General features: G+C 45.0%; 1 protein-coding gene across 1 annotated transcript in view; it reads right to left on the bottom strand.

Moving 5' to 3' along the window:
- BBS9 (Bardet-Biedl syndrome 9) overlaps positions 1-24,829 on the bottom strand; it is a 554,781-nt gene that overhangs the window by 254,175 nt on the left and 275,777 nt on the right. Inside the window, exon 14 of the mRNA XM_030204492.1 lies at positions 23,775-23,879. Coding sequence (XP_030060352.1) covers positions 23,775-23,879 — 105 coding nt within the window. The remainder of the gene's footprint in view (positions 1-23,774; positions 23,880-24,829) is intronic.

Raw genomic sequence — 24,829 nt, 5'->3', positions numbered from 1 at the left:
CCGGATCCCCTCTGGAACCTTTTTTAAATATCTGCGTTACATGGGCTACCCTCCAATCTTCCAGTACCACACTCAATTTTAAAGATAAATTCCATATTACTAACAATAGTTCTGCAAGTTTATTTTTCAATTCTACTCTTCAATTTGACAAATTGCGCCATTACATCCTCCAGGTTTATAGAGATTTCATTCAATTTCTTCGACTCGTCAGTTTTGAATATCATTTCTGGCACCGATATCTCTCCCAAATCTTCCTTGGTGAAGACCGAAGCAATGCAATCTTTTTTTCAAAGTCCCTCTTTGCCTTCCTTATCAGCGCTTTCCATTTAACTTGCCATGCTGTTTCTTATTATTTTCAGTCGGTTCCTTCTTCCATTTTCTGAAGGATTTTCTTTTAGCTCTAATAGCTTCCTTCACCTCACTTTTTAACCATGCCGGCTGTTGTTTGGCCTTCCTCTCTCCTTTTTCAATACACAGAATATTTGGCCTGGGATTTCAGGATGGTATTTTTGATTCAATTTGTTTATTAATTTTTCATTTAAACAAGAATACACTTGTTTTGAAATACAGCCATAACACATTATTTGAGAAACAATAACAACATTTCAGAATCAAATCATCAAAGAAAGTAATAACATACTTCCTACACATAAAACTTTCTCTTTTAAACATGATTCATTAAGCTTTCTTAGACCCCATTATATTGAAAAGGGCGATCAGAGTAAGGGAAGAATTATTACAAATCTTTAATCAAAAGTAATTAAGGCGGCATATATTTCCCCATAATATTTCTAACTACTACAGTTGTTTAGAATCAAGAAATGATTTTAGACTATCTGGTGAATAAAAGGTGTATTTAACCTGGCCCAACCTAACAAGACATTTACAGGGATAGGCGAGAAAAAACATCCCTCCTATCTCAAGCGTTCTTTTTTTTAATGCCAAGAAGGCTTTCCTTCTCTGTTGGGTCGATTTTGTAACGTCAGGAAAAATCTGCACCTTTACTCCACCAAAACAGGTTTGTAAATTCCTAAAATACATTTTCATGATATTATTCAAATCCTGTTCAAAAATTAAGGAAACAATCGGGGATGGTATTTTTGAACAGCATCCACGCCTGATGTAAATTTTTTACCTTTGCAGCCGCTCCTCTAAGTTTTTTTTTTCACTGTTCTTCTCATTTTATCAGTCTCCTTTTTGAAATTTAAATGCTAATGTATTGGATTTCCTGTTTATACTTAATCCAAAGCTAATATCAAATCTGATCATATTATGATCACTGTTATCAAGTGGCCCCAGCACCATTACCTCCCACACCATATCATGTGCTCCACTAAGGACTATGTCTAGAAATTTTCCTTCTCTTGTCAGATCCTGTAGCAGCTGCTCCGTCAAGGAATTTTACCTCTCTAGCATGCCCTGATGTTACATTTACCCAGTCAATATTGGGGTAATTGAAATCACCATTATTATCGTGTTGCCCAGTTTGTTAGCCTCCCTAATTTCCAATAACCCAGTTTTTTAGCCGCCCTAATTTCCAATAACATTTCTACATTTGTCTGTTCATCCTGGCCAGGTGGATGATAGTACACTCCTATCACTATCCTTTTCCCCTTTACACATGGAATTTCAATCTATAGGGATTCCTTTTGTTTCCTGCAGAATTTTCAATCTATTTGATTCAAGGCTCTCTTTAACATACTATTCGATCCACCCTATCACTACGATATAATTTGTACCCTGGTATGCCTTGTAGCGCTATAGAAATGCTAAATAGTAGTACTAAATAGTAGTGTCCCACTGGTTATCCTTCTTCCAACAGGTCTCAGAGATGCCTATTATATCTAATTTTTCATTTAGTGCAATATATTCTAATTCTCCCATCTTATTTCTTAGCTTTCTGGCATTCGCATATAGACATTTCAAACTATGTTTGTTGTTCCTATTTACATCTTGCTCAGTACTTGACAGTATTAATTTGCAATCTTTTGTCTGATTGTTATTTGTACTTAAGGACACTGATCTACTATGGTCTCTTTTGCAACCTCACTATCGGGATACCCTATCTTCCCTGTTTTGGTGATATCTTTAAAAGATACCTTATTCCGAACCATGCGCTTTTGAGGGACTATTTGTCTTCCCCCAGTCTCTATCTCCCTACTCGCTCCAGTGAAGCAGTGCACAAAACAAGCAACTTTCTGAAAGGTAGATGTCACCAGGTGCAGGTGCAAATCCCGACATTCATGTCAATGGGCATAAATATGCATTCCCCTTTGGAAATGCGAAATTCAAGTGCATCTTTTTGGCCCTCCCAGTCCCACCCAAAACATGCCCAGGCTATGTCCACTTGCTATATGAGCATTTTTTGAGTTTTAGACATGTGCATCCCAGCTTTCTAAAATCGGAATTTAGACATGTATGCAACATACACATCTAAATGCCAGTTTATGTATTTCAAAAGCGTGACTAGCTCTTCTAAAATGACTGTCAATCCTGCTTATAATCGAACGAGAAAAACGCCCAAGTTCCGACCTAAATCGGGAGATGGACGTTTATCTCACAAAAACGAATAAAGCGGTATAATCGAAAGGCGATTTTTGGACGTTTTCAACTGCACTCCGTCGCGGATGCGGACAAAGTTGATGGGGGCGTGTCAGAGGTGTGGCGAAGGCGGAACTGGGGCGTGGTTATCTGCCGAACAAAGATGGACGCATTTCACCGATAATGGGAAAAAAGTATGCGTTTTTAGCTAGAATTTAGGACACTTTTCCTGGACCCTGTTTTTTCACGAATAAGGCCCCAAAAAGTGCCCTAAATGACCAGATGACCACTGGAGGGAATAGGGGATGACCTCCCCTGACTCCCCCAGTGGTCACTAACCCCCTCCCACCACAAAAAAATGATGTTTCACAACTTTTTATTTTCACCCTCAAATGTCATACCCAGCTCCCTGGCAGCAGTATGCAGGCCACTGGAGCAGTTATTAGGGGGTGCAGTGGACTTCAGGCAGGTGGACCCAGGCCCATCTCTCCCCTACCTGTTACAATTGTGCTGCTTAATGCTTATTAGTCGTCCAACCCCCCAAACCCACTGTACCCACATGTAGGTGCCCCCCTTCACCCCTTAGGGCTATAGTAATGGTGTAGACTTGTGGGTGGTGGGTTTTGAGGGGGATTTGGGGGGCTCAACACACAAGGGAAGGGTGCTATGCACCTGGGAGCTCTTTTACCTGTTTTTTTGGTTTTGTAAAAGTGCCCCCTAGGGTGCCCGGTTGATGTCCTGGCATGTGAGGGGGACCAGTGCACTACGAATCCTGGCCCCTCCCACGAATAAATGTCTTGGATTTATTCGTTTTTGAGCTGGGCGCTTTCATTTTCCATTATCGCTGAAAAACAAAAACGCCCACTCACACATTGTTGAATAAAACATGGGCGTCTATTTTTTCCCAAAATACGGTTCGGTCCACCCCTTCACGGACCCGTTCTCGGAGATAAACGCCCATGGAGATAGGCGTTTTCGTTCAATCATGCCCCTCAATGTGTCACAAATAATTGACAGAAAAACGCAGTGAGTTCATAGCAAAGATTTACTGCCATCACATATAACTGCATCAGAATAAGCAATAAAATATCTTAATTGCTCTTCTACAAGAAGGTAAAATTATGTATCATACCTGATAATTTTCTTTCCATTAATCATAGCTGATCAATCCATAGACTGGTGGGTTGTGTCCATCTACCAGCAGGTGGAGATAGAGAGCAAACTTTTGCCTCCCTATATGTGGTCATGTGCTGCCGGAAACTCCTCAGTATGTCGATATCAAAGCTCCATCCGCAGGACTCAGCACTTAGAGAATTACACCCACAAAGGGACACTCTGCCCAGCTCACCACCGCCGAAACGGGGGAGGGGAATTAACCCAGCTCATCCCCACACAAGTGGGGGAGGGGAATCCGTCCAGCTCATCCCCGCGGAGCGGGGGAGGGACACCACACCCGCCGATGCGGGGGGATCTGGCTTATCCTGCAACCGCAACCGCGGGAGGAGCTGACTGACCCTAACACCGCCGAAGCGGGAGGGGTACAAAGCTGCCCTACAGCCGCACGAAGCGGGAGGGAGTGCCGGCAGAATTTAAGTCTCAATCCAGCCCCATAAAACGGAGGGGAGAGGAATGCAGCAGCTCACTGTAACACAAACTCGTCTCAACTCTTGAAGAATCCAAGTGAAAAAACTTGAACACGAAGTCCTCCTGAAGGAACTGAAGACTAAACTTGTACCTAAAATTCAACCAGAATATAAACAGTACAGACATCTGGGAGGGGCTATGGATTGATCAGCTATGATTAATGGAAAGAAAATTATCAGGTATGATACATAATTTTACCTTCCATATCATCATGCTGATCAATCCATAGACTGGTGGGATGTACCGAAGCAGTACTCACCCAGGGCGGGACATTGAAATCCCTGACCTCAACACTGAAGCTCCAAACCGGGCCTCCGCCCGAGCAGCCACAGTCAAGCGGTAATGCTTGGAGAATGTATGGGCCAATGCCCAAGTTGCCGCCTTGCATATCTCTGCCAAGGAGACGGACCCGGCCTCTGCCATCGAGGCCGCCTGAGCTCTAGTGGAGTGAGCCTTCAGCTGGATAGGCGGCACCTTCCCCGCGGCCACATAAGCCGCTGCAATGGCTTCCTTGACCCATCTTGCCACTGTAGGCTTAGCAGCCTGCAGACCCTTATGAGGACCTGCAAACAGGACAAACAGATGATCCGATTTCCGGAAATCATTGGTCACTTCCAAGTATCTGATGACGACCCATCTCACATCCAGATATTTGAGAGCAGAATACTCTTCTGGGTAGTACTCCCTACGAAAGGAAGGGAGACAGAGCTGCTGACTCACATGGAAGCGAGAAACAATCTTGGGTAGGAAGGAAGGCACTGTGCGAATAGTCACTCCTGCCTCAGTGAACTGCAGAAAAGGCTCTCGACAAGAGAGTGCCTGGAGCTCGGAAACTCTTCTGGCTGAAGTGATAGCCACCAAAAAGACTGCTTTCAACGTCAGGTCTTTCAGAGATGCCCTCGACAAGGGTTCAAAAGGCGGCTTTTGCAAGGCTCTTAGCATCAGGTTGAGATTCCACGCAGGCACCACTGAGTGCAGAGGAGGGCGCAGGTGATTAACTCCCTTGAGGAAACGCACCACATCTGGCTGCGAAGCCAGGGAAGCACCCTTCAGGCGGCCCCTGAAGCAAGCCAGGGCCGCTACCTGGACTTTCAGGGAACTGAGCGACAGGCCTTTCTCCAGATCTTCTTGCAGTAACGCCAGCACTGAAGAAATTGGAGCAGTAAATGGAGAAAGTGAACCTGCTTCACACCACGCTGCAAAGGTACGCCAAACCCTGGCGTAAGCAGTAGAAGTAGAGCACTACCTCGCTCTCAGCAGAGTGGCGATGACCTTGTCTGAGAAGCCCTTCTTCCTCAGACTCTGCCACTCAATAGCCAGGCCGTAAGACCAAAGGGGGAGGAATCCTCCATCACCACGGGACCCTGATGTAACAGGCCCTGCTCCACTGGCAGTCGCAGAGGTTCGTCCACTGAGAGCCTGATCAAGTCCGCATACCAGGGACGTCTGGGCCAATCCGGACCCACCAGGATTATCCGGCCCGGATGCTTTGCCACCCGGTCTAGCACCCTGCCCAACATGGGCCAGGGCGGGAACACATAGAGAATCTCTTGTGTCGGCCACTGTTGGAGAAGAGCATCTCTCCCAGGGATCGAGGGTCCCGTCCTCTGCTGAAAAAGCACGGCAGTTGGCAATTGGCCGATGACGCCATCAGATCTAGGCTCGGCTGGCCCCAGCGCTTCTTGATGTCCAAGAACGCCTGAGCAGATAGCTGCCACTCTCCGGGCTCCAAGGTATGGCGACTGAGAAAGTCCGCCTTGACATTCATGACCCCGGCAATGTGGGCCGCTGACAGCTGTTCCAGGTTTGCTTCCACCCACTGGCATAGATTCATGGCCTCCTTGGCTAGAGGGGCGCTCTTGGTACCTCCCTGGCGGTTGACATAGGCCACAGCCGTGGCATTGTCCGACAGGACCCGTACAGGCATCAACGCCAGTACCGGGATGAACTCCAAAAGCGCCAACCGAATGGCTCTGAGTTCCAGGAGGTTGATAGACCACTTTGCCTCTGCAGGAGACTAGAGCCCCTGCGCTGTCCTTCCCAAGCAGTGGGCTCCCCAGCCCGACAAAGAGGCGTCCGTCGTGACGACAATCCACTCCGGGGTCACCAGAGGCATTCCTGCAGACAACTTGTCTGTCTGCGTCCACCAGCTCAGCGCCTTGCGCACTGCTGGGTCCAAGGGAAGGCGCACAGCATAATCCTCTGACATCGGAGTCCAGCGCTGCAGCAGAGAGTGTTGTAGTGGTCTCATATGAGCCCTGGCCCAGGGCACTACTTCCATCGTGGCCGTCATAGCCCAACAGCTGCACATAGTCCCAAGCCCGAAGAGGAGAGGCTACTAGGAACTGGTCCATCTGAGCCTGAAGCTTGACAATCCGATTGTCTGGCAGGAACACTCTGCCCACTTGGGTGTCGAATCGAACTCCCAGATACTCCAGGGACTGAGTTGGGCGCAGCTGGCTTTTCTCCCAGTTGATGATCCACCCCAGGGAGCTCAAAAGAGCAACCACCCGGTTCACAGCTTTGCCGCACTCTGCATAAGAGGGGGCTCGGATCAACCAGTCATCCAGATAAGGATGGACTTGTACTCCTTCCTTCCTCAGGAAGGCCGCGATGACCACCATTACTTTGGAGAAGGTCCGCGGAGCAGTAGCCAACCCGAACGGGAGGGCTCTGAACTGGAAGTGTCGGCCCAGTACTGCAAAACACAGAAAGCGTTGATGAGGAGGGCCAGATGGGAATATGCAAGTCCGCTTCCTTGATGTCCAAGGATGCCAGGAACTCTCCTGCCTTCACTGCCGCTATAACAGAGCGGAGGGTCTCCATGTGAAAGTGCCTGATTGACCCCTTTGAGGTCGAGGATAGGCCGTACAGAACCTCCTTTCTTTGGTACCACAAAGTAAATGGAGTAACGTCCCTTGCCAAGCTGATTTTCTGGCACCGGAACGACCGCACCCAGGCGGATCAGATTGTCCAAGGTCTGCTGCACTGCCACAGCTTGACCGGAGACTTGCAGGGAGAGAGTACAAACCCGTCTCTTAAGGGTCGGCAGAACTCTAGCTTGTAGCCGTCTCTAATGACTTCCAGCACCCAAGCGTCTGAAGTTATTGTGGTCCACTCGTCCAGAACCGAGGACAGCCGTCCTCCAATCTGCACTGGGGCGTGGACCAAGGCCCCGTCATTGGGTACAAGACCCTAGGGGAGGACCGGAGGGAGCACCTCCGGGACGGCGGTCTCTGCGAAAGGAATGCTGCTTGGGGGAGAAGTTCCTCTTGAAGGAAGAGGGGGCAGAGGAGCCCGACCTGCCCGGGCGGTACCGACGGGCTTCCTGAAACCGTCCTCTGGAGGTACCGGGGCGAGCACTAGCCCGAGCCCTGACCTCTGGTAACTTCTTGCCCTTAGACGTGCCGAAATCGGTCACGATTTTGTCCAGCTCGACCCCAAAGAGCAGCTTGCCTTTAAAAGGCAATCTAGCCAGGCGGGATTTAGAGGCGTGGTCAGCAGACCTATGCTTCAGCCAAAGCCACCGCCGCGCAGAGATTGTCCGAGCCATGCCTTTAGCTGAGGCCCTCAAGACATCATACAGCAAGTCTGCCAAATAGGCTAAGCCCGATTCCAGGGCCAGCCAATCAGCCCTCAAGGAATGATCCGAGGGGGAAGCCCGCTGCACCATAGACAGGCACGCCCTGGCCACATAGGAGCCGCAAACTGAGGCCTGCAAACTTAAAGCAGCCGCCTCAAAGGACGACCTTAAGGCCGCCTCCAATCTTCTGTCTTGGGCGTCCTTTAGGGCCGTGCCACCTTCCACCGGCAACGCCGTTTTCTTAGTCACCGCAGTGATTAAAGAATCCACGGTAGGCCACAGATAGGCCTCACGTTCACTTTCAGGCAAAGGATAGAGGCGGGACATAGCCCTAGCCACTTTAAGGCTCGCTTCCGGGACATCCCATTGAGCCGAAATTAAGGTGTGCATGGCATCATGCACGTGGAAGGTTCTATGCGGGCGCTTCGTCCCCAGCATAATGGCAGAGCCAACAGGGGCTGAGGGAGAGACGTCCTCCGGAGAGGAAATCTTCAAAATGCCCATGGCCTGCATTAACAGGTTGGGCAAATCCTCTGAGCTAAAGAGCCGCGCTGCAGAGGGGTCATCCGCTCCATCCGAGCGGGGATCCGTCTCCTCCAAGGAATCCGCAAAGGACCGTTGGGAGAACTCAGATACGCTGCCCTCATCTACATCGGAGGAGACAAAGTCCTCCAAGGCCTGGGAATCAACCCGAGGGCGTTTACCTCCGGGGCCTCAACCTCTTTACCAGACGAGGGAGCAGGGGCAGCGTTTTGCATAAGGGAGGCCTGATGCAGCAGCAAAACAAACTCGGGGGAGAAACCCCCCAGACTGTGCACTTCCGCAGCCTGGGCTACAGCCCTAGACGCACCCTCAACCGGCGCTCGCAAGAGCGGGGGAGAGACATGCTGCGTATCCAAGATGGCGTCCGGCGCGACACTCCGCGAAGGAGCCGCGCGGGAAAAACGGCGCTTAACTTTAGCCGCTTTTGTGCCGTCGCCCAAATTAAGGGCGTTCATGGCATCAATGTCTCCCACCTCAAGGGCAGCCCAAGAAGAAGCCGTCCGAGCCGCGTGGCCGGCCAATATGGCGAAGGCGAGCCGCGGGGGATGGGCGTTTATGGCGGGAAAAACCGCCACACCGGAGGAAGGACCGGGACACTCATCGGTCACGAAATTGTCACCCAACAAGGGCGATCAGACTTTAAGACCCCCGCATCCCCTCTAGAAGCGCACACGCGATCCGGGGAGCGACTCTTTGCGTCCTCGCCCTCCGACGCCATAGGCCATGTGGAGACCAATCGGGGAACCCCCTGCCCGCTATAAAAGGTAAAAATTACCTGCTTTCCGCTCCGAGCTGTAACGACCTGGTGTCCCAGTGAGTAGCTGCAATAAACGTTTAAATAAACGTCGAAATAAACGCCTTTAAGGACGTTCAAAATTTTTCTTTTTTTTTTTTCAACGGAGCCAGCGGGAGGGGGGAGAAAAGGAGGGACCTAGCGCCACCAGGTTTGCACTTGCTCAAGAAGAGCCCTCAACCCCAGGCACTCAACAAAACCTAAAAATTAGGCTTGGAGGCCTAGCCAGAGCTGCTGCTGTGTGTGACCACCACCTGCTGAGATAGAGAACATACTGAGGAGTTTCCGGCAGCACATGACCACATATAGGGAGGCAAAAGTTTGCTCTCTATCTCCACCTGCTGGTAGATGGACACAACCCACCAGTCTATGGATTGATCAGCATGATGATATGGAAGGAATAAGTTTCACTGAAACAGAAACACCTATGGAGCTACCTTAATAGTCCTCCAAACATTACAAGGTAAGAATATTGAAAGATGGTTGTGAAAATATTGAAGGTTTTTTTATAGTAACGATTAAGCCTGTGGGCATTCTAGGACGCTAAGAGGCTACTGAGGTCTTGTCCACTGTAAGGGAGTCTATAGGATGCTGCCATGTACCCTTAATGACACTCCCTCCCAGTGCCAGAGCCACCTTAAAACTCACAGTCCTGCCCAGGGGGGAAGTGACCTGGGAGGGGCGGAGCCAGGAGGGCATGGTTCAGGTCAAGGAGGTTAGATTAAGAACAAGAAATGGTAGGAGGCTACCTAGACCATTATATGGGTTGAAGCCATTAGGCGCAGCTTGCTGGCAGTAGGTGGAACCACAACTATACCCAAAACAATAGCAAACTCTATTGAAAGCAGTAGTAAAAAAATTATTAGAAATAAGGGACTGCCTATGCATGGTCCACCTGTAAAAAGTCAAAAGCTGTACCAGTTGGATAGGCAGTGTCTTAAAAGGGTGGACAAAAATATTTTTTGATTTTTACTTATTTGACAGCTTTCTAATTTATTAGAAAGCGTCCCATATGTAGATATAAATATCATAAAATCAAAACTGAATATCACTAAAACAGCTTCAAAAATTATTGTAGCTGGTGGAAACAGCATAATAAAGTCTGTGTTTTGTGCTCATTTTTCTACACTATTCTATACAATATAATACATGGCCAAACTTCAGTGAGGATATCCTGTTTACTGATGGGTTCATCTTAACTTTGGTTGTAATCTGCCTTGCGAAGCCTGGTGTTATAAAGATTGGAAGTAAAATTAAACTCTCCTTTCAATGGTGCATATGGAATCACAACTTCCCCTCATCTCTTTTGGAGATTCTTTTGGATTATTCTGTTTTGAGCATGTTTCAGGGACAAGTGGTTTTCATAAGTCAAAATAATTAAAATAAATATTTTCTTTCATGCAGATCTCTCATTTGTTTAAACATAACTAAATGGGTATAAGCCCTTAATGCAGTCTATTGGTTTTCTTATATTTTGTCCTTGTGCTGACTTATACTTTGCCAAAACTGGAAATGCAATGAGACAGAATAACAGAATTCAGTAACATCCAAAACTTATTAGCATTATAATTGTGTTCACATTGGGGTAATAACTGAGAAAATACTGTTGAAAACTGACTTGAAGAAGAAATAAATATATATCACAGAACTGGAAAATGTTGGCACATTTAGACTGACCGTGGACTTCTGCATGAAGGTAGCTCTGCCCTCATTATTTAATATCTTTCTTTCAAATGGCAGCAATAAACAATATTAAGTGTGTTTTTATTATATAGCACTGCATTTCACAAAACAAAATAAGCAAGTTCCCACAAACCATCTTTCTCTTTTGATCTAGGTACAGGAAAAAAAAAGATTTTAAATGCTCCCAGGTTTCAACCTGATACATGTTTAATGTGGGATATAACTGCCATAAATAAGTAAATAAATAGAAATTCTGAATGTTGAGCACCTGATTCTCATAACATGATGTCTGTTTTAGTGGCCCTTTACAAGAAGAAAAAAAATATCTGCACGAATATAACACATACTAGGGAGTCCCTATAACTAGCCCCTCCAAATAACAGACTGATTATGATTTACAGTAAATTACTACTCTACCTATGAAAAGTTATTCAATTATAATACTTCCTCTGTGTACATCCGTATGCTGCACAAGCTGGCATGTTTGAAATATAAATGAGATTAAATAAAAATTCTACCAACAATAAAGAACAACAACGTGTATGCAGCAGCTCATAGGTTTGTTTGCTTTGTTTTGAATGTATACAGAATGACAGCTGCGCGGGGAAGGGGAAACATAATCTAACCTAAGTGGCTTCAACTTTTTGACGTCATGCCATCTCCTGTTCTCAATCAAACCTCCTTGGTCCAGGTAGTATAAAAATTCAGGGCACATCTAGGTTAAACCGGCCCAGAGGGAAGTAGTGACGCCCAACTGAATATGCCTACAGTGGTGGAAATAAGTATTTGATCCCTTGCTGATTTTGTAAGTTTGCCCACTGACAAAGACATGAGCAGCCCATAATTGAAGGGTAGGTTATTGGTAACAGTGAGAGATAGCACATCACAAATTAAATCCGGAAAATCACATTGTGGAAAGTATATGAATTTATTTGCATTCTGCAGAGGGAAATAAGTATTTAATCCCTCTGGCAAACAAGACCTAATACTTGGTGGCAAAACCCTTGTTGGCAAGCACAGCGGTCAGACGTCTTCTGTAGTTGATGATGAGGTTTGCACACATGTCAGGAGGAATTTTGGTCCACTCCTCTTTGCAGATCATCTCTAAATCATTAAGAGTTCTGGGCTGTCGCTTGGCAACTCGCAGCTTCAGCTCCCTCCATAAGTTTTCAATGGATTAAGGTCTGGTGACTGGCTAGGCCACTCCATGACCCTAATGTGCTTCTTCCTGAGCCACTCCTTTGTTGCCTTGGCTGTATGTTTTGGGTCATTGTCGTGCTGGAAGACCCAGCCACGACCCATTTTTAAGGCCCTGGCGGAGGGAAGGAGGTTGTCACTCAGCATTGTACGGTACATGGCCCCATCCATTCTCCCATTGATGCGGTGAAGTAGTCCTGTGCCCTTAGCAGAGAAACACCCCCAAAACATAACATTTCCACCTCCATGCTTGACAGTGGGGACGGTGTTCTTTGGGTCATAGGCAGCATTTCTCTTCCTCCAAACACGGCGAGTTGAGTTCATGCCAAAGAGCTCAATTTTTGTCTCATCTGACCACAGCACCTTCTCCCAATCACTCTCGGCATCATCCAGGTGTTCACTGGCAAACTTCAGACGGGCCGTCACATGTGCCTTCCGGAGCAGGGGGACCTTGCGGGCACTGCAGGATTGCAATCCGTTATGTCGTAATGTGTTACCAATGGTTTTCGTGGTGACAGTGGTCCCAGCTGCCTTGAGATCATTGACAAGTTCCCCCCTTGTAGTTGTAGGCTGATTCTAACCTTCCTCATGATCAAGGATACCCACGAGGTGAGATTTTGCGTGGAGCCCCAGATCTTTGTCGATTGACAGTCATTTTGTACTTCTTCCATTTCTTTACTATGGCACCAACAGTTGTCTCCTTCTCGCCCCAGCGTCTTACTGATGGTTTGTAGCCCATTCCAGCCTTGTGCAGGTGTATGATCTTGTCCCTGACATCCTTAGACAGCTCCTTGCTCTTGGCCATTTGTAGAGGTTAGAGTCTGACTGATTCACTGAGTCTGTGGACAGGTGTCTTTCATACAGGTGACCATTGCCGACAGCTGTCCGTCATGCAGGGTAACGAGTTGATTGGAGCATCTACCTGGTCTGTAGGGGCCAGATCTCTTACTGGTTGGTGGGGGATCAAATACTTATTTCCCTCGTGCAGAATGCAAATAAATTCATATACTTTCCACAATGTGATTTTCCGGATTTAATTTGTGATGTGCTATCTCTCACTGTTACCAATAACCTACCCTTCAATTATGGGCTGCTCATGTCTTTGTCAGTGGGCAAACTTACAAAATCAGCAAGGGATCAAATACTATTTCCACCACTGTATACCACGTATCTGTGAACTGTAAACATGACATAAGGAAGGCCCAAGTTCATCTTGGGACCTTTGTATCTTTGACCTGGCTGGATGCAGGACGGCCTCTGTTAATTGCTGAAGACTGTACTGGTAACTTTGAAAGCCAGAGTGAAACGGTTTGTGCTGCCATACTGCAAGATGATAGTGTACGCAATGACCATGCAGGAGCAGGCCACTGGAGGATATTCTTACATTTAAGAACTGGCTTCTGTGGTTAATTTCTCTGGCACCTGTGAACCAAATAGGTTCCCCCTTCCTAACACCTATAATAAATATTATTTTTGTTCACTTTAATCTGCTGTGTGGCTCCATTTTATCCAGTCCTTGTGCCCGCACTCATTCATGTTGCCCTCATATCCTCCAGTTAGAATACAGATTTAGATATTAGCCAAACTTGTTTTAGTAAGTACAACCACCTCATCTTTATTCAGTTTATGAGCAAAGTTTCTCAACAATTAATTCTTGAACCAGCTGAGAATCAACCAGACAACCATACTGCACACCATGCAATCAGAAAACTGAGCCTGGGGGTGGGGGGAGGGGCACTGAGTATGAGATTAAGGACATGACTGACTAAGAGAGGCAACTGGAGACAGAGAAGAACTGTTCTACTGAGATAAGGGAATGAGCTGCTGAAGGAGAAAGGAGGAAATAAACAAATGGGGATAACTGGGGAAAGGAAGGATCAAGCGGGTGCAGGGGAAGGACTGGAGATTGAGCATGCATGCAACAGAGGAATCAATGCAGTAAGCTTGCGGTAGAGCTGTGTACTAATACTTAGTGCACAGCTTCCTAATGGGAGACTAATGCTAAATTTTAGCTTCCCAATGCAGTAACTAAATGGTATACAAATATACCCTGTGCAATGTGCACTAATATGGGAGATTACACCGGCTGCATGCACACTAGTTATGTCAATGTTCCAAAACGTAATTTCCTACTTTATAAAGACAACATAGGTATCTATATTTCTTTACAAAACAGGCTCTCAGAACTAGCCTTAGAAGTGCATACATTCTGTGTTAGCAGCAGCTGCAGCCTGTTCACGTTTGAGTACAAAAAGAAATTGCATCAGCACCTGGAGTTGCATTCGCACACATCTGTGCATGTGCTAAAATGGTATTCTGTGCATAAATTTTTTGCAATACCAATATTTATGTGCAGAATAGCATTCCAGTGCACGTGCAACTCTGGGTGCCAATACAATTGTATTCAGACTTTTGTAAGTAAGCAGCTCTCAGCAGTCCAGCTCTACCAGAACATCAGGTCTTTTTTTTTTATCTTCTTTTTTAACCTATGCTCTTTCTGGATCCCAGAAAAATTGTTATGGATCTCAAACAGCCACACTGAGCCTGCAAATAGGTGGAAAAATGTGGGATACAAATGCAATAAATAAAATTGTGCTGGTAGTAAAGAGAATAAACAGCCATAAAATCCCCACTAAAGTAACCACAGAAGAATGAGCCCACCTTTTAATCCTCAGGGATGTCTTCTACACATTTCTCTGCATCTGCACAGAATAGCCTCTTTACCATCTGGTCAATATTCAAATGATTTAACTGGACAGAAGCACAGATTCTATAACAGCAATTGTCCACACAATTGCAATTATAGAATACTAATGTAAATCCGCATTTACGTACGTGACTTTAATTGCGAGTACCTACTCAATGGCAGATGTAAATGCTTGTGCCTAACTGTAGGCAGTTAAGGTGCATAAATGCTAGTATTGTATAATCCACATGTGTAACTCTAGGCATACCCTTGACCCACCCATGTCCCTTCCAGGTCTACACTCTCCTTGCAGTTGCGTGTGCTGGATTTTGCATGTGTGATATTTAGAACATCGACTAATGGTGTGCGTAACTAACTAGTGACAATTAAGCCTAACTATAGCCAATTGGCCTTTAATGCCAATTAGCAGCTAACTAATCTATTAAGATATGCATGCAACTATTATTCTATAAATTGGACATACAACTTTATGGGCTAAACGTAAAATTGTGAATGCAAGTTTATAGAATTAGGGCGTTTCTGTGGAGCAAGTCCTTAATGTGTGTGTGAGAATTTATTCGCTTTTAAGGCTAGTTCTGGGAGCCTGTTTATGAATGGACAGATGTCTACGATGCCTTTATAAATAGTTGACATTTTGGAATACTGACCATAGGAACCCTGTTATAACAATTGGAAGTAATTTTATAAACTATTTCTATAAGCAAACATGTTTTACACATGAATTACGGCTATTATAAAATCGCATAATGGATTATATACATACTAGCACACATGCTGACAAAATTGTGTGCATTTACACACATAGGAGACAATATTCAAATACACTTATCCAGTTAGAGGTGCTGCTAATCGTGTAAGTGCTGGCAGTGAAATATGCACTGACACTAACCGGGTAGTGCCACTGAATATTTCCTCTGACCCACATTGACACTATCCAGCAGAGAGGTTACCTGGTTAGTGGAAATATTCAGTCCGCTAACCAGATTATTATTCTGATACAGTTAGAGGTAGCCAAAAAAAAAAAATCTGTCCTAACTTTACATGGCTAGCTATCTGGCTAGCGACTTGAATACCATGGCTAATCAGACATTGTAGTTCTACCCATCTCCACAGAATCCAGATATCTAACACCAGCCAATATCTGGGCCTCAATGCTGAATATCTGGTGTATATTTACCCACAATGGCCGGTGTTTTAATAAAACGTTGACCACTGTGGTTAAATATCAGAGGAACAGTATGCTGATCTTGAGCTCATAGTTTGGGTGGAGTTGACCCTGAGTTGTGATGTAAGTTCATGTTTTATAATATATGCATGTTCAAGCACAGAGTACACAGACAAATTATATTTGCTTTGGAGCTGGTGTAAGTTTGTGAGGGAGAATGTGTATGCCTAACCACAAGCCCCAATGGCACAGTTCGTTTCCTCCTTCCTCCTGCTGGCAGAAGAACAGTAATGCTTACTGCAAACAAGTGTCCCTTTTCTCTGCTGGCTTCAATTTGATATCTGAACATGCAGTGGCCAACAGGTCCTGAAGACTATGAACCCTGCACAATCAGACTTCAGATGAAGATGGTAGAAGAGGAGGCAGACAAAGTTGAGAAGTGCTGCTCTCTTTTGGCTGGTGTACGGAAGGAAGGAAAGATCTGTAGTTGATGCCCATGTTTTAGTTCCTAGTGAAGTCCTTGGTTGTGAAGCATCTATTTTGTATTCTAAGAAGATACTTACCTTCAGGGTTGAGTTCTGTAGCCAATGCAGCAAATGAACGAAAGAGTAATGTAAACAATATAAGTAAAATTTTAGGAAGGAATCTCCATGCAGCATTCAATGGAAAACAGATTATAATCCTTATAGATGGATAATTTAAGTAGATATTTATATGTCTATTGCCTACTGCCATGCTCTAGCCCAGCAATTCAGCTCTCTGGAACAGGAACTCTGCAATAACATCCCTTTTCATATATGAGCAAAACACTTGTGTACTATTTAAATGCTTTATTTACAAGTGGATATTTCACAACAGACTTTGTATTAACAACTTTCCACAGTTAACATATAACCACTTGCACTACTTAATCCAAAATTTACTTTCCACACAGGTTATAAAGTTTTCCATTTTCAACTTATCTAACTTTCAAGTACACCAGTACACAGATAAAACAGCCCAGGGCTTTCAGTATACCAAATGACTTCCTGTCAGCTCATCATGTGTAGCAGCTATGGCTTATCTGTCTCTGTATATCAAGAAGTTAAACAATATTTGTCTAATCAAATGTTACTCCACCTAGTCAGCAACCCAGCCCATATACAACACACTAGTCCAATTTTGAACCACAATGCATTTCTAATGGTACTGCAGGTACCTATCTCAGCCTCTTTGTCTGATCCCAACACAGAACACCTGTGCAGGCACTTTAAAACCCCAGGTGAGTGTTTCCCAATGGCTTCTATTGAGAACCTCTCAACAACCATATTATTCTATCTGCTTTGTAACCCCTTTGACAATGCCTTAATTTCCAATTCCAACTTCTGCAACAGAAATCTAATTCCTACCTCATTTCAGTGTCTACAACTAAGCCCAGCATTTTACCTCAGCATTTCCCCCCAAATCGGTCTTGTGGCTTTGCAGCTATGCCTCTTCTGGGTTCCTCACCTTTCTTGCATGTCTTTCTCTGTCAGTCTTAGTAGTATGCTGTTTTCTTACATTCACCAGCAGACTGATTAATTGGCCCCACCAGCTTATAATTATGCTGAGGAATAGTGAAGCGGTGGGGTGCTACTATTAGATGTACGCAGCGCTGTACACTTGAATGTGAAGAGATAGTCCCTGCTCGACAGAGCTTACAATTGAAACCTTGGAGGGAAATGAATGAGTGTGTTTGTGTGGCTCTATTGTTCTCTTGGTTGCTTGTGTTTCCTTCCTATTTTATATTGTAGTTCTTTTCTTGCTTTAAGTTAATTTATTATTGTTAACTGCTTTGCTCTGTTCTTCAGGTAAGGCAGTATATGAAGTCATGAATAATAATTAAAAATAATTGCTTTCCTTGCTGCTTTTTTTTAACCATGTCTCTCAAGCTGCCTAATGTGATCTCACTTCCTGCCAGTTCAGGGTTCTAAAACTGCATCCCCAGCACTGATCTGAGTTCACTTTATTTCAGACTCTCTCAGGCTCTCTGGAGCTCCTTCTTCTAGCTCCAAAGTGACGTATAGCCAGTGGCACACTTCAGTGTGTCACACTTAAATTATGGTTTTATTATAGACAGTGCTTTTTTTGTAGTAAAAAAGGTGCTGGTACTCATTATGGGTGGGGTCACCACATATGGCTCCACCCCTATTATAGCCACACCCATGTTAGCCACGGCACATATAAACAGACATCACTGAAAATATTATACTAGTATAGGAGAAAAAAATAACATGATTTTTTTTTCATTATAAATAATTTCTGTAAGCTGTTACAGCTTCAATAAGCCCAGTGCAAAATAAGACAGCAGATGTAAATTCTCAAATTGGACGTATTCCAAACACTAAAATGAAAATAAAATGATTTTTTTCTACCTTTGTTGTCTGGTGACTTTGTTTTTCTATCCATATTGGTCCCGGTCTCTGATTCTGCTGCTCTCTATCTGTTCTCTTAACTCCGTTTCCTGGGCTTCCTTTCCATTTATTTCTTTATTTTCCTCCTTTCTTCTTCATTTCTTGCCCTACATCCATAAGTAAAAGCTGGGTCCTCCTCCGTGGAATTGACTGAAGGAGGTATAACGTGGATCCAGCTTTTGTCTATTTTCTCCATCAATGTGCAGTTTTTCTCCCCTTTCCTTCATCTCCATCCACGTGCATCTTCTTCTTTTTTTTCTTTCCTCCCCTCCATCCATGTCCAGCACTTCTCCTCTCTCCTCCCCTTCATCAATGTCCAGCATTTCTTCTCTCTCTTCCCTCCCCTGTATCCATATAAAGCAATAATTCTCTCTCCCCTCTCCTCCATCCAAGTTCAGCATTTCTCCTCTCTCCCCGCCAACTCTTCCATCCATCCATGTCCAGCAATTCTCCTCTATCTCCTGCTCTCCTCTCCATCCATTTCCAGCATTTCTCCTCTCTCCCCTGCCCTCCCCTCCCATCCATGTGCATCTCCTTCCTGTCTTCCCTCCCCTCCCCTCCATCCATGTCCAGCATGTCTCTTCTCTCCCCTGCCCTCCCCCTCCCATGCCCAGTGATTCTCCTCTCTCCCCTTCCCTAACCTCTCATCCATGTCTAGCAATTCTCTCTTCTCTGCCCTCCCCTCCCATCCATGTCCAGCATGTCTCCTCTCTCCTCTGCCCTCCCCTCCATGTCCAGCAATTCTCCTCTCTCCCCTGCCCTCCCGCCCCCTCCATGTCCAGCAATTCTCCTCCCCTCCCCTCCATGTCCAGCGATTCATTCAAACCCCAGCCCCCCTGCCCTCCCTCAGCTCCCCAACTTTCTGTCCATGCACCCGTGCTCCCTGCCTTGAAATCTTTGGTTTACCTGAAGTCGCAGTGAACCGGCAGTAAAAGCAGCAGGCAGGCAGGCACTGGCAGGCAGGTTCGCCTCCTCATCGCTTCCCTTTCCTCTCAGCGTGTTCTGCCCTCGCAGAAAGGAAATTACATCAGAGGAAGGAGGGACACGCTGAGAGGGAAGGGAAGCGATGAGGAGGCGAACCTGCCTGCCAGTGCCTGCCTGCCTGCTGCTTTTACTGCCAGTTCGCCGCGACTTTGAGTAAATTAAAGATTTCAAAGCAGGGAGCACGGGTGCACGAACGAAAGAGAGCAGGCAGGTGAACCGGACCTCACAAAAAAGGTGCCGGTACACCGTACCAGTGCGTACTGGCACAAAAAAAGCACTGATTATAGACCATCACTATTATTGTTTTACTGTAGAGCAGTGGTTCCCAAACCTGATTCTGGAGGCACCCCACCCAGTCAGTCTCTCTCTTGCAAATCTCTCTCATGAATAGTCAATGTGGATATCCTGAAAACCTGACTGGCTGGGGTGCCGCCCGGATCAGGTTTGGGAACTACTGCTATAGACCATCATTTCCTGTCAGTTCAGGGTTCTAAAGGACTACTTTCCCAGCATTCCTGTGAGTTCATTTTATTTCAGTGCTCTTCTAGGCTATCTGAAGCTCCTTCTAGTACACACTGAACTATAACCAGTGGTACAACACTGTCCAATGTGTCACACTTATGTTATTATAGTTTTACTACAGATCTTGGATACTCAATAGTCTATAGTTTTACTACATACCATAGACATTCTGGCTTTTGTATCCTGGCCCCACACTCTGGAACTCTCTTCCACATTATATTAGATCTGAACCTTCTCTGAGCACGTTCAAAACCCCATTTAAGATCTACTTTTAATCACAGGCATTCTGACAGCCATAATATGTGGCTTCCCAAACATCTGCAGATCTCCAATCATTGAAATAAGCAATTCACAGGAGAAGGATGGTGAGATCTACGGTACCATAATTTTTTTTTTTATTTCCCTTCCCCATGATTCCTACTTTCCCTTGTGTGCTCTCCAATTGTAGTATTTAATGTTATTCTGCTGTCATTATGTCTTTCCCCTCCCCCTATCTTATATTCTTTTCGTAAACCGCTTAAATATTTTCTATTTGTAGTATATCAATCAAGTTGATACCTGATACTTGATATAGGAGGTACTTCTTCAACTGGGTGCCTTTATTTAGGCACCCCAATGTCGAACAGTAAGAGCCTATCCTATAACGATAACTGAGCACCTGGATTCTGTTATATAATACTAGTGTAACCCAGCATCATTGTGCCTAACATTAAGAACCAGCAGTTATACCGTAGTAGACCTGGTTTAACTGTGGTCTTGTAAATGTGGCATAGACGTACATAACTTACAGTGCTGTACAAGTAATGCCCATAAGTGGAAGACCCACCCATGCTCTGCCCATGTAAATACTCCCCAACATTTACAAGCTACGCCACTTTGCTACTGTAGAACAGAACTTAGTCACCCTGCTGTCACTTTCACAAGTAAGTGTACACTTAGATGCATGACAATATTCTGTACATTTATGCACTCAAGTGGCACGTAAATGTGGGCAACTTTATTATAAATTGTCTTGATAGTATCCTGTAGTAATAATGTAACACAGATCAGATTCAATGAAAACAGTTTGCAAACAGGTTTCCTGAAATGTATTTTTGAATGTTGTGTTCTATCAGGAAATGTCCTAGTTCTGCTCTGTGCCCATTGTTGTGGGAGTGGCTTCTGTGAAGGCAGAATATGTTCAAAAAGAAAACATGAGAACAAAAGTGCAGTTTATAAAGCCAAAATAAAATCAGTTATAATCATTGTTATGATTTCCAGTTTTGTATGCTGCTATATAGTCTGAAAACAACAACTATTGTATGTTCTGGAAGCTCATTACAGATTAAGGTAAGTGTGGTTTTCTGTACTCCTTAAGGTGGGTTGTGTACTTCACATCCAAATCAATATATTGTCTAACTATCCCCTGATGTAGGCATCGAGGTGTCGAAACATGTCAGGCCACTGAATGGACATTAAGAGAGACCGGACATCTGTGAAGTTAAATACTGTGATTTACAGTTACTATTGAATAAACATTTGCGCACATAGCGAATGCTACATACCTGTAGAAGGTATTCTCCGAGGACAGCAGGCTGATTGTTCTCACTGATGCGTGACGTCCACGGCAGGCCCCTCCAATCGGAACACTTACTAGCAAAGGCCTTTGCTAGTCCTCGCGCGCTCATGCGCGGCCGTCTTCCCGCCCGAACCGGCTCGTGTTCGTCAGTCCCATAAGTAGCAAAACAAAGCAAGGGAAGACACAACTCCAAAGGGGAGGCGGGCGGGTTTGTGAGAACAATCAGCCTGCTGTCCTCGGAGAATACCTTCTACAGGTATGTAGCATTCGTTTTCTCTGAGGACAAGCAGGCTGCTTGTTCTCACTGATGGGGTATCCCTAGCCCCCAGGCTCACTCAAAACAACAACCATGGTCAATTGGGCCTCGCAACGGCGAGGACATAACTGAGATTGACCTAAAAAAATTTACCAACTAACTGAGAGTGCAGCCTGGAACAAAACAAACAGGGCCCTCGGAGGGTGGAGTTGGATCCTAAAGCCCAAACAGGTTCTGAAGAACTGACTGCCCGAACCGACTGTCGCGTCGGGTATCCTGCTGCGGCAGTAATGAGATGTGAATGTGTGGACAGATGACCACATCGCAGCTTTGCAAATTTCTTCAATAGAGGCTGACTTCAAGTGGGCTACCGACGCTGCCATGGCTCTAACACATGAAGAATCTCCCAGGCGGAGGAACAGCGAGAGTCGAAGAAGCATCAAATCTGAGACTGGAGCTTCCGAATACGCAGCTCCAGAAGAAACATCTTCTCATCCCAAGTGTTGATGCACACCCCCAAGTACTGAAAGGACTGACTGGGAGCAAGAGAACTATTGTTCAGATTCACTACCCATCTGAGATGCTGAGCAGATGAACCACTCGCGAAGTGGCTGTCCAGCTATCCTCTACTGACATCGCCCAAATCAGCCAGATACAAATGAACCAAGATGCCCAGCCACCTGAGGAAGGCCAAGGCCACCACCACCACCACCACCTTCGGAAAAAGTCCGTGGCCGAAAGGAAGGGCCCTGAACTGGTAGTAGTCCCCCAGGACCGCAAAATAAAGGAACTTCTTGTGATCCAGAAGGATCGTAATGTGAAGGTACACCTCTGACAGATCCAAAGATGTAAGGAACTCCCCCTTCTGCACTGCCACAATGATGGACTGGAGAGTTTCCATCCAAAAAGGCAGAGCACACAATGCCCGATTTATCAGCTTGAGGTCCAGGGTTGGAAGAAAGAAGACCTCTTTCTTGGGACCTACAAAATAGATGAAATACCTCCCAGAACTTTTTTCGCCTGGAAAAACTGGGACTGCAGAAAAAAAACTTAAGGACTGCTGAAAAACCTAAGGAAAATTAAAAGGAAGAGGAGGAAAAAAGGACTTATACACACAAGCCAGAAATTCATCACACAGGTAAACGCAGCTGCTGACAGAAACAATGTGAGCTGAGGTGGACAAATGAAAAGCATGTCCTCACTGCTCTGTGAAATAAAAGAAGACTGATCTGGTCCCATGTGACAGTGACAGGTGGGAAGATATGCATGCACAGTGACTTGTTTGCAAAATCTTCTAGAATAGCTGCTGGGGAGCGTTCCCGTACTGGCTCCATGAGATAATATCACCGGAGAGAGAATATTTTCATCCTGCTTGTCCTCGGAGAAATATCTGAACAGAAGAATTCAGAGGAAAAACACATTTATCTACAGCCATAAAATCTTTTTTTTTTTCTAGAAAACTCCGCTCAGCTGCAGCTTCTTATTATATATCTATGAGACTGACCAAATAAATAGGAGATAAAGTCCTCCAGGAGCCTACCACCTGCTGGAGACTGAGAAATACTGACTTGACTGGCTAGGGGGTTGCACAGGAGTCTTAAGTGATGACATCACAGCTCAGAAATTTTAAGTCTCCACCTGCAGGTAGGACAGTGCAAACCAAAGCATCATGATTGGTCTGATGAGATAAGGAATAATGATTTACATACAAACTGACTCTTGGAAAATTGCCCTTCTTCAATAAGGCTAAAAATATGTATGCTATTCTACAACGCATTTCAAAGAGGTGCTCCCAGGAATGTATTTGGGCTGACAAAGAAAATAACATGCAAAGATTGCACTGTCATCTCTATGTACACTATTTTCTGTGAAAAACTACTTTTACAGAACTAAGGTGCAAGTTACCATGTATGCATTGTACCTGCAGCAAGTTTGAAAGAAAAACGTAAGAATGTTATCTTTGAAAATTAGTGCACTCTGTACCAATGCAGCCACTTTGAAAAATGCCCCAAAAAAGCTTAGACCTAAACATTTTCCAGCATGTCATGCTAGCCATTGTGTCCTGTACAGAATATTGAGCAGTTTATAAATACAAATTTAATTAACTTTCTGAATAATAACCAAAAGATGAATAAAATGGAATAAAAATCTCTTGGATCATCTTACCTGTTGGTGTACTATAGGAAACCACAACACTTCCCTCCAGTTCTGCTGGGGAGCAGTTCCCCTTCAAAAATACAGACAAAATCATGGCTTTGGGTACCCCAGGCTCTAAAAACAATAACAAACAAACCAGATTAGCTATTATAAAATAAAATTTTAATGAACTTAATATTTAGGTGTACTCATTCCCCTGAATTCTATAAATGGCGCTTTAGATTTCTCAAGCAAATTTGGGCACATGTTCAATTTGTGTGTACAATTTAATTGAATAGCAAACCAATTAGCACCAATAATTGGAATCTGAACAATTATTGGTGCTAATTGGCTTTAATTGAAATTTGCATGCCTAAATTTAGGCACGGGTTCAAATAGGGGGCACAGCCATGGGAGGGTCATGGTCAGATGGGGGGGGGTGTTCCACAATTTATGCACATTATTACAGAATAAAGGGGACCTGCGCCTAATTTAGGGGCTTACGATTTGGACATTTTTCTGCAATAATGGAACACTGTAAAAACATCCAGGACAAAAAAATGGGACGATTTTGGCTACACCTGTTCCAATAATGACTAATTGTGAAAAAGATGCCCAAACTGACTAGATAAAGGCATGATCCTCCCATAATCCCCCAGTGGTCACTGACCCCTCTCCCACCCCTCCAAGAGGTGAAAGTTACAGTACATACCAGGCTCTATTAGAGCTGCAGATATAATGGCCATTCCTCCTAGAGCAACAAGCAGGTCCCTGGAATAGCTAGTCAGTGCAGTAGACTGTAGAAAAGGGGACCCAGGCCCATATCCCACTTTAATTGGTACACTTGTGGTGGAAAGTACAAGTGCCTCAAAAACCACAAAACACCTACAGAACCAACATTTAGATGACTCCTGCAGGCATAAGGGCTATTGTAATGGTATACATTTGAGTACAGTACATTTCTTGCTAATCCTGGAAGGCTCACCATACAATATAAGGGGTTATGATGTAATGTGTACCTGGGACCTTTTATGTGAAATTCACAGAGGTGCCCCCTAGGCTGCCCCACTGCTCTGCTGGGATGT

The sequence above is a fragment of the Microcaecilia unicolor genome, chromosome 1 (genome assembly GCF_901765095.1).
Source record: "Microcaecilia unicolor chromosome 1, aMicUni1.1, whole genome shotgun sequence".
Lineage (NCBI taxonomy): Eukaryota > Metazoa > Chordata > Amphibia > Gymnophiona > Siphonopidae > Microcaecilia > Microcaecilia unicolor.
This window is presented reverse-complemented; position numbering and strand designations above follow the sequence as displayed.